General features: G+C 38.0%; 1 protein-coding gene across 1 annotated transcript; it reads right to left on the bottom strand.

Annotated features, from left to right (window-relative positions):
• Window positions 1–15390: 15390 nt before the first annotated feature.
• Window positions 15391–16329, bottom strand: LOC102912308 (olfactory receptor 8B8-like). The gene has a single exon (XM_006992562.3). It carries the CDS (start codon window positions 16321–16323, stop codon window positions 15391–15393), a length of 933 nt encoding a protein of 310 aa, XP_006992624.2. The 5' UTR covers window positions 16324–16329.
• Between the last annotated feature and the right edge of the window lie 203 nt (window positions 16330–16532).

Raw genomic sequence — 16532 nt, 5'->3', positions numbered from 1 at the left:
AGAAATATTTATCAGAGTAAAAACATATTACTTATAACCAATAAATTTTATTTTCTAACCCTCGTCCAATTAATTTCCAAACAAGAAACTTTAGTTCTGAGTCAGATAGCATCATCCACATCAGAAAGTCTCAGTATCTTCTGGTGGCATCCACCTTTCCATTTTCTCCTGAAGACTTCAGCAGTAGCATGGCTTTTCTGGCCTATACCTAGAATAGATTCTTTTGGAATAAGACACTTCCTCATTGCTTTAGAAACTTCTTGACTTTGGGAATCCTGTGAGCTACAAAGCCTTTAAACATGTTGCATTATGGAGACAGGTGTGGAGATTTCCAAACAGCACATGGTACCCTGCTCACTGTACTAATCTGTGTCCAGAAGCACAACACTGGAGTCTTTATTCCTCTTCCCAGCATTAACTTTTAAACCTGTTACTTTGCATCTGTTATTTAAGCCTAATCCTGTAGTAGGCACTGAACATTGGTGGCTTTGTCTTCAGCTTGCCTTCAAATATATGGCAAGACACCTCTTTGACATCTCTCTTCTACCTCATTTTGCAACACCCAAACTAGAAATAAGAGAGCATTCATTTTGAGAAAAAAGAAAGAAGGCCCTTGATTTTCTATTACCCTCGACTTCTCTTCATCTTAACTTTTTCTGTTATCCCACACTATTCTATGTATGTACGTCCATTGCAATTGTTTACATTAGATGACATGTGGGTCACTTACCATATGCCAGTACAAAATAACACATATCATCAACAGTTTGAATAACTGAAGAAAGCACAAGTGGGACAGAAATTCCAAGTTAAATACTGTGAGTGCCAGAATTCCATTTCTCCTAGTACCATTCCACCTAAGAATGTGTCAGGCCGGAATGAACTCTAGTCTGTAGAAACTATAAGAACATAATCACAGTAGCTGAAAATGGTCACCAATATTCTACAATATAGCTCAGAAGACAGGGAATGATCTTTCTCCTATTTCAAGCCATACTTTTTTGAGGCTTGATTAATGATACTCTTATATTGATGTTAACACAAAAATGAATATCATTAACTGTGTATGTCTCCTCTCTTGTAGCATAGGGGAAATGCATACTTGATTTGTGTTATTAGATTCGGAGAGCCAGGTGATGGTTGCACATGCCGTTAATCCTAGCACTTGGGAGGCAGAGCCAGGAGGATCTCTATGAGTTCTAGGCCAGCCTGGGCTACAGAGTGAGTTTCAGGAAAGGTGCAAAGCTACACAGAGAAACCATGTCTCAGAAAAAAAAAAAGATATATAGATATTATGTGTAAAAAATATCTGCATGTAAATGCTCAATTTTTGGTGGATACTTTTTGTTTATAAACCTCTGACATATAATACAGCCTCAAAGTAACACAATTCACCAGGTTTTTTAATCTTGTTGCTCTCATTTTAGATATCTTGTTTGTTTTAATAAATCATTTAAGCTTATCTTTATGTTTCACTGATTTTTGTTGCTTCACATATTTTTAAAATGAAAATCTATTGCTCTGTTGCTTCTAAACTATGAAGATTGTGCAGAATTGTCTGTACTTATCCTAACAGACTCTAAAAAATCCTTCCTTGACTGTCCTCAGCTAGCATGTTAGAAGCTCTACTGCTGTGGACCTGCCAATTATGGTATTTGTCATAGGGTCTCCCTGCCATCTCTTTCTAGTTTGTACTATTCTGAGGATCAAGGACTATACATCATGTATCTCTCTACTCTGAATTCCCACAAGGCATTTTGGCTTGGCACTAAAAAATAATTTTGGTGCCAATTCACACCCATATTAGCTAACTTCTTGAAGCATTTTCAACATGGAAGTATTTGTATTTATTCTCTATAAATCTGTATAATAATTATCAGTATATATGGCAATATATTGATAAAATGCTTTTATTAGACAAGGTGAGATGGAATGTCCTACAACAATATTTATAATTATAGAAATAATTTTAGATGATTCCTGGGTTAGTATATCTATGAGATATTTTCTGTGTTTTAGCCACAAAGGAACTATGCTTTGTGCATAAGGTGACTGTAGAGATTTAGCAAAGTTCCTATGAGCTAATACAGAACTATCACAATATTTTATTATAATAACCTAATAAAAGTATAATGAAACAAAATATACATAAGCTTCAGTAATCATATTATTAAGAGTCATTAATAAATTGTTTTGGAAGAGTACAATTTTGGTTTCTTCTTTGAAGAAAATCTTTTTTGAAACAACCTAGATAAATGTTGAGTTCACTGTGCAAGATGAAATGTCAGTCAATAAAAGAAGAAATACTGAATGACCTTAATTGCATGGAGTAATTATGTCAGTGTTTGCCTGGTTCAAATAGAGAACAGAATAATGTTTACCATCTGACTAGAGGTATAGAGACAGGAAGTAGCTTTTCACTTGGTATAGTTATGTGATATTGTTGAATGAATAACTTGCAAAAATGCTGTATGATACCATTTATGTAGTAAGCAATGTGATAAGGTTTACTGAAAACTTAATGAGATAGTTTTCACAGACTTGGAAGGAATAATACTCAACTTCATATGGAAAAACAAAAAACCCAGGATAGCTAAAAGAATCCTGTACAATAAAACAACCTCTGGAGGTATCACGATCCCTGCCTTCAAGCTCTACTATAGAGCTACAGTAATAAAAACAGCATGGTATTGGCATAAAAACCGACATGTGGACCAATGGAATCAAATTGAAGACCCTGACATTAATCCACACACATATGAACACATAATTTTTGACAAAGAAGTCAAAAGTGTACAATAGAAAAAAGAAAGCATCTTCAACAAATGGTGTTGGCATAACTGGATATCAACGTGTAGAAGGCTGCAAATAGATCCATATCTGTCACCGTGCACAAAACTTAAGTCCAAGTGGATCAAGGACCTCAACATAAATCCAGCTACTCTGAACCTGCTAGAAGAGAAAGTAGGAAGCAGTCTTGAACGCAGTGGCATAGGAGATCACTTCCTAAATATAACACCAGTATCACAGACACTGAGAGAAACAATCAATCAATGGGACCTCTTGAAACTGAAAAGCTTTTGTAGAGCAAAGGATATGGTCAACAAGGCAAAGCGACAGCCTACAGAATGGGAAAAGATCTTCACCAACCCCACATCTGACAGAGGACTGACATCCAGAATATATAAGAAACTCACGAAATTAGACATCAAAACGACCAACAGGCCAATTGAGAAATGGGCTTTAGAACTAGACAGAGAATTCTCAACAGAGGAAACTCAAATGGCTGAAAGACATTTAAGGAATTGCTCAACATCCCTAATCATCAGGGAAATACAAATCAAAACAACTCTGAGATACCATCTTACACCTGTCAGAATGGCTAAGATCAAAAACACTGAAGATACTTTATACTGGAAAGGATGTGGAACTAGGGGAACTCTCCTCCACTGCTGGTGGGAATGCAAGCTTGTACAGCCACTTTGGAAATCAATATGGCCCTTTCTTAGAAAATTGGAAATCAATCTCCCCCAAGATCCCGCTATACCACTCTTGGGCATATACCCAAGAAATGCTCAATCATACCACAAGTGCACTCACTCAGCTATGTTCATATCAGCATTGTTTATAATAGTGAAAACCTGGAAACAACCTAGATGCCCTTCAACTGAAGAATGGATAAATAAAATGTAGTACATATACACAATGGAATACTACTCAGCAGAGTAAAACAATGACATCATGAGGTTTGCAGACAAATGGATAGATCTAGAAAAAATCATCCTGAGTGAGGTGACCCAGACTCAGGAAGACAAATATGGTATGTACTCACTCATAGGAGGATACTAGATGTAAAACAGAGATGACTAGACTGCTACTCACAACTCCAGGGAGGCTCCTTGAAAACAGGACCCTAAGAAAGACACAGGGATCGCACAATGACAGAGAAATGGATGAGATCTACATGAACAACCTGGATGTGAGTGGGGGTAATGAAGGGCAAGTTTCGAGGGAAAGAGAGCTGAGGGGATTGGGAGATCCCAGCTGGATCAAGAACAGAGAGGGAGAACAAGAAATAAGAGACCATGATAAATGAAGACCACATGAGAATAGGAAGAAGCAAAGTGCTAGAGAGGCCCACAGAAATGCACAAAGATACCTCCACAATAGACTACTGGCAATGGGTGAGAGAAAGCCCCAACTGACCTACTCTGGTGATAGGAGGGCCAAACACCCTAATTGCCATGCTAGAAATCTCATCCAATGACTGAGGGAATCGGATGCAGAGATACATGGCCAGGCCCCAGGTAGAGCTCCAGGAGTCCAATTGGCGAGAAAGAGGAGGGTTTGTATGAGTGAGAATTGTTGAGACCAAGGTTGGATAAATCACAGGGACAAATAGCCAAACGAATGGAAACATATGAGCCATGAACCAATAGCTGAGGAGCCCCCAACTGGATCAGGCTCTCTGGATAAGTGAGACAGTTGATTAGCTTGAACTATGAGGGAGGCAACCAGGCAGTGGGACTGGGACCTGTCCTCAGTGCATGAGCTGGCTGTTAGGAACCTGGGGCTTATGCAGGGACACTTACCTCAGCCTGGGAGGAGGGGACTGGACCTGCCTGGACTGAATCTACCAGGTTGAACTGAATCCCCAGGGGAGTTTTTGCACTGGAGGAGATGGGAATGGGGGGTGGGCTAGGTGGGTTAGGGAAGGTTGGGGGGACAGGAGGGAGAGGACAAGGGAATCCATGGCTGATATATAAAATTAAATTAAATTATAAAATAAAAAATAGATCATTGCCTACATATCAAATAAAGTTACATGTGGTCAAGTGAGCACCTTCTTATCTGACACACCAGACAAACACCAAGCCAATTTCCATCGAGATGAACCTGTTCCTTACATTTCCTACACAGGGCACCACATAATGTATGACCGTCTCTGATTCCTTTCTCCTGGCATGCTTCAGGCCATTTGAAGATGCAATCTATCTCAGAACTGCTGGGCTCTTTACTGCAGAACATTGCTCTATCGGATGAGGTGCACTTGTCCTGTCTATGCATCACTGCATGGATGTAGATGTAACCAACCGTCTTATTAAATAAGAAACACAGAAACAATGTAAAAGAGAGAGCCGAGAAGTCAGAGCTCAGAGCTAAAATCTCACCCTTCCTCCTGCTGTCCCAGCTTCGCGAAAAGAGACCTACTTCCTGTCTGTTCGTTTTTTTAAAGTATGTTGTTCTGCCTTCTCATTGGTTGTAAACCCAAACACATGACTGCCTCGTCACTGTCTGAATGTACAGCCCCCTAGGTCTTAAAGGCATATGTCTCTAATGCTGACTATATCCCTGAACACACAGAGATCTTATGGGATTAAAGGCGTGTGCCACCACCACCACACTCTTGCTATGGCTCTAATAGCTCTGACCCTGAACACACAGATATCTATGGGATTAAAGGCGTGTGCCACCACCACCACACTCTTGCTATGGCTCTAATAGCTCTGACCCCCGGACAACTTTATTTATTAACATACAATCAAAATAATATTTCAGTACAATTAGATTACCACCACACATGGACACTTGGATGGCTTTTAGCTTTTAATTAGAAGCATTTCTGCAGTAACCACACACAGGTTTGCTTGATGTGCACATACTCAGTTTGGGGTTGTTTTGTAGCACTGGAATTGCCAGGTTATATGGTAAGTTGAACAGTTTTATTTTTAAGCACTGCCAAACTGAATTGCCCTCATATACTAATGAGCTTTGTGGCAGAAAATGATGTGAGCCACATCTCTGCTCTCTTCCTTTCTAGTCTTTGTTATGATGGTACACATTGGCTACAATGATATATGGCCAGTGTGTTCCCATCTGCATTCCCTTGATGATTTCACCAGTCTTCCTAAGTCTGTTTCTGGAGGATAGGTGGAGTGCATACCATGAGCTTCACTAAGGCTACAATTCATACTCTGCGTTCTGATAGTGCTTTTATCCAAGGCTGAAGTAATCCATCACTACTTCAGTGATTTCTTCCATTGTTGCAGCTTGCCCACTGCAATACTTTTGTCAATAAAGTAGTACTTCTGTGCTGCAGTGATTCTAATTTCTATCTTCCAACCCAGACCATCCTGGCCTCTTACATCTTCATTGTTATCAGCCTCCACTGATGGCGAGTTCAAAGCCTTGAATCAGGAGCTTCAATTTTTACCTCTCTGCTCTTGGTTTCTTATCAGCTCCTTTGGGTGGAATGAAGTCAGGTGGAGAGGCCACAGGGCTACTGTATATGATGTGCCTCCTAGTCTAAGCCTAGAGGGTGGGGGTAGAACTGGATGGATGGACAGGTTGGTTGTGAAATGGGAAGAGTCTATGGAGTAGAAGATAGGTAGTGAGGATCCTGGTAGAATCCTAGAGGTTGGTTGAGGCACAATTAGGGGTGTGCCAGACTAGCTGGTGAACTGGATGGGGCACTTGGACTACATACGGTGGGTTAGGGACCAGGCTTGTATGAAGAGATTGAGACTCTCCTGGCCAGATCTTGGAGAAAAAATTGGGAAGTCAGGATTAGTAGAGGGGATGGATGTAGTTCAGAAGGGACCCTTTGATAGTTGCATGTAGGGAAAGCCCTGACAGAAGCCTATAGGTTAGCTGCAATGCAGGCAGGGGTACACATAAAAGCCTGAGACATTGGATGTGGGACCTGGTCTAGATGTGGGGGTTTGGAGAGATGGCATGAATAGGAAGTTCTTATTCTTTTGAAAATATTGATTTATTCCACACAAATTAATTAATGAATAATTCTCAAAGTTATTTTCTGTTATTTTCAGCTACTTTTACAGACTAATTGACTTAGTACATATTGATCATTAGTCAGATCATCATGACACAGATCTTATTTCAGACTACACCTTCTGCTCTCCTTCAGAAGATAGTGAATCCTAGTTTAACCATAGTACAATAAGGGGTACTTCAAAGTATTTGACTCTGCAGTCATGCATTAGCAAAATAAGGTTTATATGTCCAAGTTCTTCTCAGGTGCTTCTACTGGGAGAATTAAGGAGGTTTAAGAAACCCTTGCTTTGACACCATTAAAACACAACAGAAGTAATGGGAACAAGGCACCGTTTGGGGGTATTGATTCCGGGTCTACAATCTATGCTATTGGATACCACTACTGACTAGAGAACATGTCTTCCCATCTTAGTTACTCATCACAGCAACAATCACTAACACATTATTCACAATTTTTCTTATTATAATAAAAGCTCTATTGGGATGAGTTCAAAATAGTCATCAACAATTATGAAATTTGAAGAAACATTGAAGTTTAAAATTTGTTGTCAACTTCTCTGAGGGATTGTGCTGGAATTTTAATGGGAATTGCTTTGAGTCTGTAGATTGCTTTTGGTTGGATGGCTATTTTCACAATATTAATCCTACTTACCATGAGCATGGGAGGTCTCTACATTATCTTCTAATGACTTCTTAATTTTCATTCTTCAATATCTCAAAGTTTTTATTATAAAAGTCTGTCACTTTTTTAGTTCAAGCCATCCCAATATATTTAGTAATTGTTTTTCTTCTCCCATATATTAAATCCACAACTACAGTTTCCCCGCTCTCTCTCTTCTCTCCAATCTCTCCCTCCCAACTCCCACTCTCCTAAATCCACCGTCCCACTTTCTCCCCTCAGAAAAGATCAGGCCTCCCAGGGACATAAACAAAATGGGGCATAATATGCTACTATAAAGCCAGGCACATGCTATCAAATCAAGGCTGGATAAGGCAACCCAGTAGTGGGAAAAGGGTCCTATAAGAAGGCAAAAGAGTCAGCAACTATTTCTAATTTTTCCAAGTTCTATCCATTTGCCTGCAAATTTCATGATGTCATTGTTTTTAATAGCTGAGTAATACACCACTGTGTAAATGTACCACATATTCTTTATCCATTCTTCAGATGAGTGACATTTTTGTCATTTCCAGGATCTGGTTGCTATGAATAAAGCTGCTATGAATATAGTTGAGCAAGTGTCCTTGTTGTATGATTGAACACACTTTGTGTATATGCCCAAGAATGGTATAGCTGGGTCTTGAGGTAGATATATTCCCATTTTTCTGAGAAACCACCACATTGACTGCCAAAGTAACTGTACAATTTTGCACTCTCGCCAGCAATGAAGGAATGTTCCCCTTGCTGCACATCTACTCAAGCATGAGCTGACAGTTGTGTTTTTGATCTAAGCCATTCTAAAAGGTGTTAGATGGGATCTTAGACTCACTTTGATTTGCATTTCCCTGATGGCTAAGGATATTGAATATTTCTTTAAATGTTTCTCAAACCATTTGAGTTTCCTCTGTTGACAGTTCTCTGTTTAGATATGTACCCCATTTTTAAATTGGATTATTTAGTTTATCGATGTCTGGTTTCTTGAATTCTTTATATATTTTGGATATTAGCCCTTGTCAGATGTAGAGTTGTGAAAATATTTTTCCATTCTGTAAGCTGTCGTTTTTGTCATATTGATGGTATCCTTTGCTTTATAGAAGCTTTTTATTTTTTATGAGGTTCCATTTATTAATTGTTGATCTTATTGCCTGCGCTATGGGTTTTCTGTTCAGGAAGTTGTCTCTTGTGCTAATACATTCAAGGCTATCCCCCAGTTTCTCTTCTATCAGGTTCAGTGGATCTGGGTTTATGTTGAGGTCTTTGATACATCAAATAGACTAGATCCAAAAAAGTACCCTTGCCACATAATAATCAAACCTCTAAACATACAGAATAAATAAAAAATCTTAAGAGCTGCAAAGGAAAAAGGCTAAGTATTATAGAAAGGCAGACCCATAAGAATAACATCTGACTTCTGAATGGAGACTCTAAAAGCCAGAAGGTCCTGAACAGACGTTATGCAGACACTAAGAGACCATGGATGACAATCCAGACTATTATACCCAGCAAAACTCTCAATCAACATATATGGAGTAAACAAAATATTTCATGATAAAACCAGATTTAAACAATATTTCTCCACAAATCCAGCCCTACAGAAAGCACTTGAAGGAAAAATACAACCTAAGGAAGTTAGATACACCCATGAAAACACAGACAACAAATAGTCCCACACCAACAAATATCAAAGAAGGGAAACATACAACACTATCACCAAAAAATAACAGGAATTAACAATAACTGGTCATTAATATCCATCAATATCAATGGTCTCAATTCACCTATAAAAAGACACAGGCTAACAGTGATCCATCCATTTGAGCATAGAAGAAACACACCTCAACTTGAAAGACAGACACTACCTCAGAATAAGAGGCTGGGGAAAGACTTTCCAATCAAATGGATTTAAGAAACAAGCTGGTGCAGCTATCCTAATATCTAATAAAATAGACTTCAAACTAAAATCAATAGAAAGAGATCTGGAAGGACATTACATATTTATCACAGGAAAATCTGATGAGATGAAATCTCAATTCTGAATATTTATGCCCCAAATACAAGGGCACCTACATTCATAAAAGAAACATTACTAAAGCTTAAATAGCACATCAAACCTCATACACTAGTAGTGGGAGACTTCAACACCCTACTCTCACCAATGGACAGGTCTGCCAGACAGAAACTTAACAAGGAATTAAGGGAAATAACAGACATTATGACTCAAATGGATTTAATAGATATCTACAGAATATTCTACCATAACACAAAAGAATATACCTTCTTTTCTGCACCCACTGGAACCTTCTCCCAAATCAACCACATTCTTGGTCACAAAGCAAATCTCAACAAATACAAACAATTGAAATAACCTCCTGTACCTTATTGGACCACCATGGCTTAAAAGTTAGATTTCAATATCAATAAAACTTACAGAAAGCTTATGATCTTGTGGAAACTGAATAATGCTCAATTGAATCACCAATGGATCAAGGAAGAAATAAAAAAGAAATAAAAGATTTCCTAGAATTCAATGAAAACGAATGTACAACATAGACAAACTTATGGGACACCGTGAAAGCAGTCCTAAGAGGAAAATTCATAGCTCTAAATGCCCACATAAAGAAGTTGGAAAAATCTCACACTAGTGACTTAATAGCACAACTGAAAGCTCTAGAACAAGAAGAAGCAAACTCACCCAGGAGAAACAGATGCCAGGAAGTAATCAAATTGAGGGCAGAAATAGATGAAATAGAAACAAAGAGAACAATACAAAGAATCAATGAAACAAAGACTTGGTTCTTTGAGAAAATCAACAAGATAGACAAGCCCTTATCCAAATTAACCAAAAAGGAGAGAGAGAGAGAGAGAGAAAGAGAGGGGGAGGGGGAGAGGGAGGGAGGGAGGAAGAGAGAGGGAGAGGGGGAGAAGGAGGGGAAGGGAGAGGGAGGGATGGAGGGAGGGAGGGAGAAAGAGAGAGAGAGAGAGAGAGAGAGAGAGAGAGAGAGAGAGAGAGAGAGAGAGAGAGAGAGAGAGAGAGAGAGAGATGAAGACTGGAGAAACATGGAACCTGCCTGGAAAGAATTAGAACTCAAAAGTAGCCCCAGAAGATTCACTTAGCAATTGTAAAATATATTAGATGTTTAAACAAAGTGATTCTCAGATATGTGTCATATGAATCATAGATAATCATTATTACTGATGACTGTTGACCTTGTGTTTAATAGATGTAATATTAGAAATTAATAAACTCACCAAAGTTGGATAAGAAGCACCATGTATATGTACATATGAGCATATTGCTAGAGATGGAGGCTCCAGCACTCATCAAGTCTTAGAGAAGGTCCTTGACTCATGTCCTCAAGGTTATGAATCAAATGAAGGATAATCATTTATAAAATGTTTGAACTTCTAGAGTAATAGTCCTTTCTATGCTTGACATCTATCTTTTATAATATCTTTTCCATCTTTCTCTTTTTGATAAGGCTAAGTTCATGATAATGCAATCAAATCTGACTGCATGAGAGTTAAGAAGTGGATCTGGAGGAGTTATTCAAGAAGATCCACTGCAAAAGGCCTCTTTCCAAATGCAATTTAGTTGATCTGTTCTGCACCTGACTCCTAAACTGGAGTGCAGGAAGAAGGTTACTTGGCTAGAAGTCATGGAAAAAAGGGCTTAAGCTGACCACATAAATGAGTATCAATTTTACATGCAAGACAAGGGATTTCCCTTTTGATTGTGTAAGACATGATAAATAAGGAAAGCCATTGCCAGACTGAATACTCCATGAACTATTTATCTTTATAAAGTGGGCAGAAAAAATTGACTGACCTGGTGGGTTAATCACTGTTCTGAGCAATGGCATCATTACTTGACAATTCAGTTCCCAAGATTTATATAGGTCCTGCCTTCATTAATAATATAAATATTTCTTTAAAATAATATTTTGAGATTGAATGCAGAACCATAATAAGATTCTTCCTTTCCCAAAGTGCTAGCAATTGATTCTCACTCACACTTGTAACTTGCCAGAGACTCTAGCTTTTATAAAAGCTAGAAGTTTCTTTTAGCACCACTTAGAAATCTCCAGAAACAGACTTGGATTTGAAACAGAACTCAGAATAATTTGGACTCCAAATGGTGCCCTTGAATTTCCCAATGAATTCCCAGTAGGAACCTTGATGCTAGTGTAGGAAAGCCCTCAGTTATGGATAGATGTGCTTCTGGGAGTCCGTGTGTAAATTATGGACACATATATAAACAATGTAGTGTAGATGAATTTCTAAACAGTCTTATTAAATAAGAAACACAGAGCCAAATACAGGGGTAATAGCTGAAGAGATCAGAAAAATAGCAAATAGCCACGACTAGCACAAGCTTACCACCACGCTGTAGCTTCCCCAGAGAGAGAGACCTTCTTCCTGTCTTACCTGCACTTTTATTGCCTTCCTCTTCTGCCTTCTCACTGGCTTTAAGCCCAGCCACATCACTTCCTCATCATTGCCTGTCTATACAGACCTCCAGGTTTCTATGGTTGGTACTGGGATTAGAGGCGTGGGTCACCATGCTTGGCTGTGTCCTTGACCACATAGAGACTCTGCCTGCCATTTGATAGAATTAAGGGCATGTGCTACCATTGCCTCACTTCTGTTTATGGCCCGCTATGTGACCTCTGATCTCCAGGCAAAATTTATTTATTAACATACAAATAAAATATCCCATTTCAGCACAAATAAAATATCACCACAGTGAAGATTTGAATTAACACGGTATAGCCACTAATGCAAAATAACTTATTATAATATGAATATTCATTTTGTAGTATGAATACCACTATTGGTATTTAATGTAGGTACTGATCTTATGAGTTTGTTAAAACTGAATTTTATTTGCATGTGAGTCCATGGAGCTGCTAATTACTATCTTCATGTGTATAGGTTGAGTGGGTAAATATTTTTACAGGGCCTTTCTAATTTTTTAAGTTGGAAACAGATTGTCTTGGTATATGAATGGTAAGTTGTGAAAATTGAGCACATATGTAAAAAATAGTATTGAAATCAACTAAAACATGTTAAAATGTTAAAAAAAAAATAACACTGCTATGAACACGTGTGAGCAAATGTTGTTGTGGTATGGTTGAGCAACTATTGGGTATATGCCCAGGAGTGGTACTGCTGTGTCTTGAGGTAGGTGGATTTCTGATTTTCTGAGATACCACCATACTGATTTCTAGAGTGTCTGTACAAGATTGCCTTCCCACCAGCAGTGAAGGAATATTCCCCTTTCTCCACAACCATGTTCATGAAGAATAATGGTATATAGTATCCAATTTTCTTGAGTCTTTGTGTGATTTTGGCATCAGGGTATTAAAGTGGCTTCATAAAAAGAATTTGGAAATGTTCCTTTATATTTCTTTTTTGTGGAATAACTTGAGGAGATTAGTGTTAGATTTTCTTTGGCTGTCTGGTGGAATGAATTCTGCAATGAATTTGCCTTGTTCTAGGTTTTTTCAGTTGGGATATTTTTAACTACCACTTCAACATGAGTTATGGGTCATTTAGGTTTATTTGTTGACAAGATATGGGAATCAAAAATGGTCTAGCCACTCTTTGAACAGACAATGTGACTACAACTTTGTGAAACAATCTGGTAGTTCTGTAAATGGGTAGAAATTGAGTTAGCACATGATATAGCAATTATCCATAAATATATACTAAGGAGTTGAACATAAATAAACAAAAAAAAATGAATCTTGTTTGTAAAATAATCACTCCCAATGCATTAAGAGTAAATTTAACCCAGGTATGCATCATTTAATAAGTGAAAAAAAGCACTGTGGTAATGTCATATATAAGAATTTTATTCTGGTTTTAAAACAGTAAGTTCAGAGGGAATAAACTTTAAAAATATATTACTACCTATAATGATAAAATTCAACATGTATTATTTAACGTTGTAGATTTTACACAATAAGAAAATACATTGATGAAATAAATAAATAAAATAAAACAATAGTAAGATTTATCTTTGATACAGGTTGGTAGTGGATCACAGTAGATAAGTAAGACATGACTTCAAATTAACCTCAAATGCATCTGATTGGTCATTATAAACTCTGAAATTATAGAACAATAAAGTTTGACAAGTATGTAAGTATTCTAAGTATACCAATACAGTTTGCAATTTGGCAATAGGGAGGGGAAATGAGGAACTTCCATTCCCCACATCATGACTAACATATCCCTTTGTCTCTCCTCTCATTCTCTATCTCTGTCTCTGTCTCTCTGTCTCTGTCTCTCTCTCTCTCATGCTCCCTCCAGCCCTCCCTCCCCCTCTTTCTTTATCTTTAATTTTCTTTTTGTCAGTTGTTGCCCAATCCCTTCAAGCTATAGGAGTCTGGTCTCTAAGAGCAGCTGTTGTCTTAAAATCCCATCTCTAACATTCACAGCTGTTTGCTTCCTGCCTAATCAACCTTCTTGCAGACTACACCTGGTTGTTCCAACACCAACCCTGAGCAGAAAATCACTTAAAAAACTTTAATTACTCAAATTCAGAGTTTCATTAGGAAATTGTCTTTGCGTCTTTAGTACTCATATTTTTATTGAAGTTCAGAAGCCAAAACTTCCCAAATAAAGTAGAATCACTCATCTCTGTGAATGTAATTGTCTTCACAGTTTTTGCCCCAATAAGCCAAATCCAAACATCCATTCTGTAAATGTCAATTATAAGAGCCAAATTATTATCTATGTACTTAAAAACACAAATATGCATTTACTAAGAATTAATGAATAAAGATTCCATGAATTTGAAGGAGAACTGGGAGGCATTTAAGGCTGAGTTTGGAGAGGGGAAAGAGATGGAAGACATGTTGATATAATAGTATCTCAAATGTAAACAGATAAAAACCAAATTAGTAGTGAAAAGCAGAATATAGAGATCACCCAATTTGCTCCCCAAGGCCATTTTCAGGGAAACCTGACTTGATGGTAAGATTTAAATAAAAGGCAAAATCATAAACAATTATGTGGTCTGGCTAAGATGTGGTCCTATCCATCATTGAATTAATTCTATGTCTCTCCTGAGAGATCAGTCCTTCTCACAAAGTGATCTGAAAGTTGTTAATCTTTCTACACGAGACAAGATCCTCTTCTGGCAGACAAATTGTCCCTAATGCTTTGGTCTATCTCAAAGCATTAGATTCATAGAGAAATAAACATTTATTGTAGTCTATTCTTTCAAATATTCTGATAGCCAAAGGGATAGGCACAGGTGTCTGTTTAGAATGCATTCAGAGGGTAATCTAGAACTCCTAATTCTTCTCTCTCCACCTATTTGACATTCCTGATTAGGCAGGCTGGGTATATTTCCTTATAATCTTGTCAAAGGTGAAATATAATTCTGATGTAACACTCAGTTGGGACAACTTCAGTATAATTATATTTTTTTCAGATCTTCTATATTGCCATTCACACAATGAAACACAACAAAAAGATTATGAAGTTCCTGAGAAGTGCCTGAGACTTGGCTGTCTACTTTTGAAAAGACTCTAAAAATATGAGATCAAACTGCTAACTAATTCAAGTCAATTGATTCTTTTAACATGTTTCGCACATTAATGAATGAATGTGTGATCCTTTCTTTACACCCGCAACAGTCAAGCCATTAATAGCTTTATGTATCAATCACCAACATTTGAAAGTAACATATCTATGCCCAGGAGAGGAAGGAAAAACCACAGGCATAATGAAGGATTCATATTTCATTTCAGGTGGCAGATAGAAGTGTTATAACCTTAAGAGTGAAGAGCCTGCAAACAATATAACTTCAAACTTAAGAACCCATGGCAGAAAGAAATGTGACAAGAAAGCTGCTCTCACAAAGCACTAGCCATTGATATTTTCTCTGGGGTTTGACTACAGACAAAGGTTAAATCGAATTCTGATCAATACATTGTCCTACTCAGGGTTTTTCTTAGGGCAACTTTAACATCTTTGTTCCTCAAGCTGTAGATTAAGGGATTCATCATGGGAACCAGGATAGTATAAAAAATGGAAGAAATTTTCCCCTCATTCATAGACCCAGCTGAGGAGGGCTGAAGATACATAAATATGCTTGATCCAAAAAACAGAGAAACTGCAAATAAATGTGAACTGCAGGTACTGAAGGCTTTGTATTTGCTCTCAGTGGACCTTACCTGGAGTATGGTGCAAAGAATGAAGCCATAGGAAGTAAAAATGACGGAAGTAGGAACAACAATGTCCTTTCCTACTACAATAAACAGCTCCATCTCATTGACATAGGTGCTGGTGCAGGAGAGCTGCAGCAAAGGGAGGAGGTCACAGAAGTAGTGGTTGATGGTGTTTCCATCACAGAAGGTCAGTCGAAGCATGAAACCAGTGTGGATCATGGCACCAGAAAACCCCATCAAATATGAACCAAGCATAAGATAGAAGCACACCTTAGGGGACATAGCAATGTTATACAAGAGTGGATTGCAGATAGCCACGTAGCGATCATAGGCCATTGCTGTCAGCACGTAACATTCAGAAATGCCAAAAAAGCAAAATAAGTAGAGCTGGGTCATGCAGCCCATGTAAGAGATAACATTCTTCTTTACTAGGAAGTTCATCAGCATTTTGGGTGTAATCACTGAAGAATAGCAGAGGTCTATGAGGGACAAGTTAAAGAGGAAAAAGTACATGGGGGTGTGAAGGTGAGAGTTCAGCACAATTAGAATGATCAAGGTCAAATTTCCTAATGTGGTTACCAGATATATTACTAGAAAGAGTAAGAAGAGGGGTACTTGGAGGTCAGGCTCTTCTGTTATCCCCAAGAGTATGAATTCCATCACTAATGAGCCATTTGCCACAGCCATTGCTTTGCCAAGAAAATCTAGGGAGACAAAAATGGCAAAATTATAGGAAGAAGCACAACTGACAACTATCTCTGATAATCTTGAGGAATGTCCTGGGAATGCATGATCCACTTGAAAACAGTGTATCCACCTATGATGTTACATGATACAAAGTGGCATTCTTCGCTACTAAATGAATATAATGCCTGTCTTTAACCCTAGCTCTTGAG

Source organism: Peromyscus maniculatus, chromosome 7 (genome assembly GCF_049852395.1).
Source record: "Peromyscus maniculatus bairdii isolate BWxNUB_F1_BW_parent chromosome 7, HU_Pman_BW_mat_3.1, whole genome shotgun sequence".
In the NCBI taxonomy this organism is placed as follows: Eukaryota; Metazoa; Chordata; class Mammalia; order Rodentia; family Cricetidae; genus Peromyscus; species Peromyscus maniculatus.
Note: the sequence above shows the minus strand (reverse complement) of the source record. Positions and strands in the feature narration are given on the sequence as shown.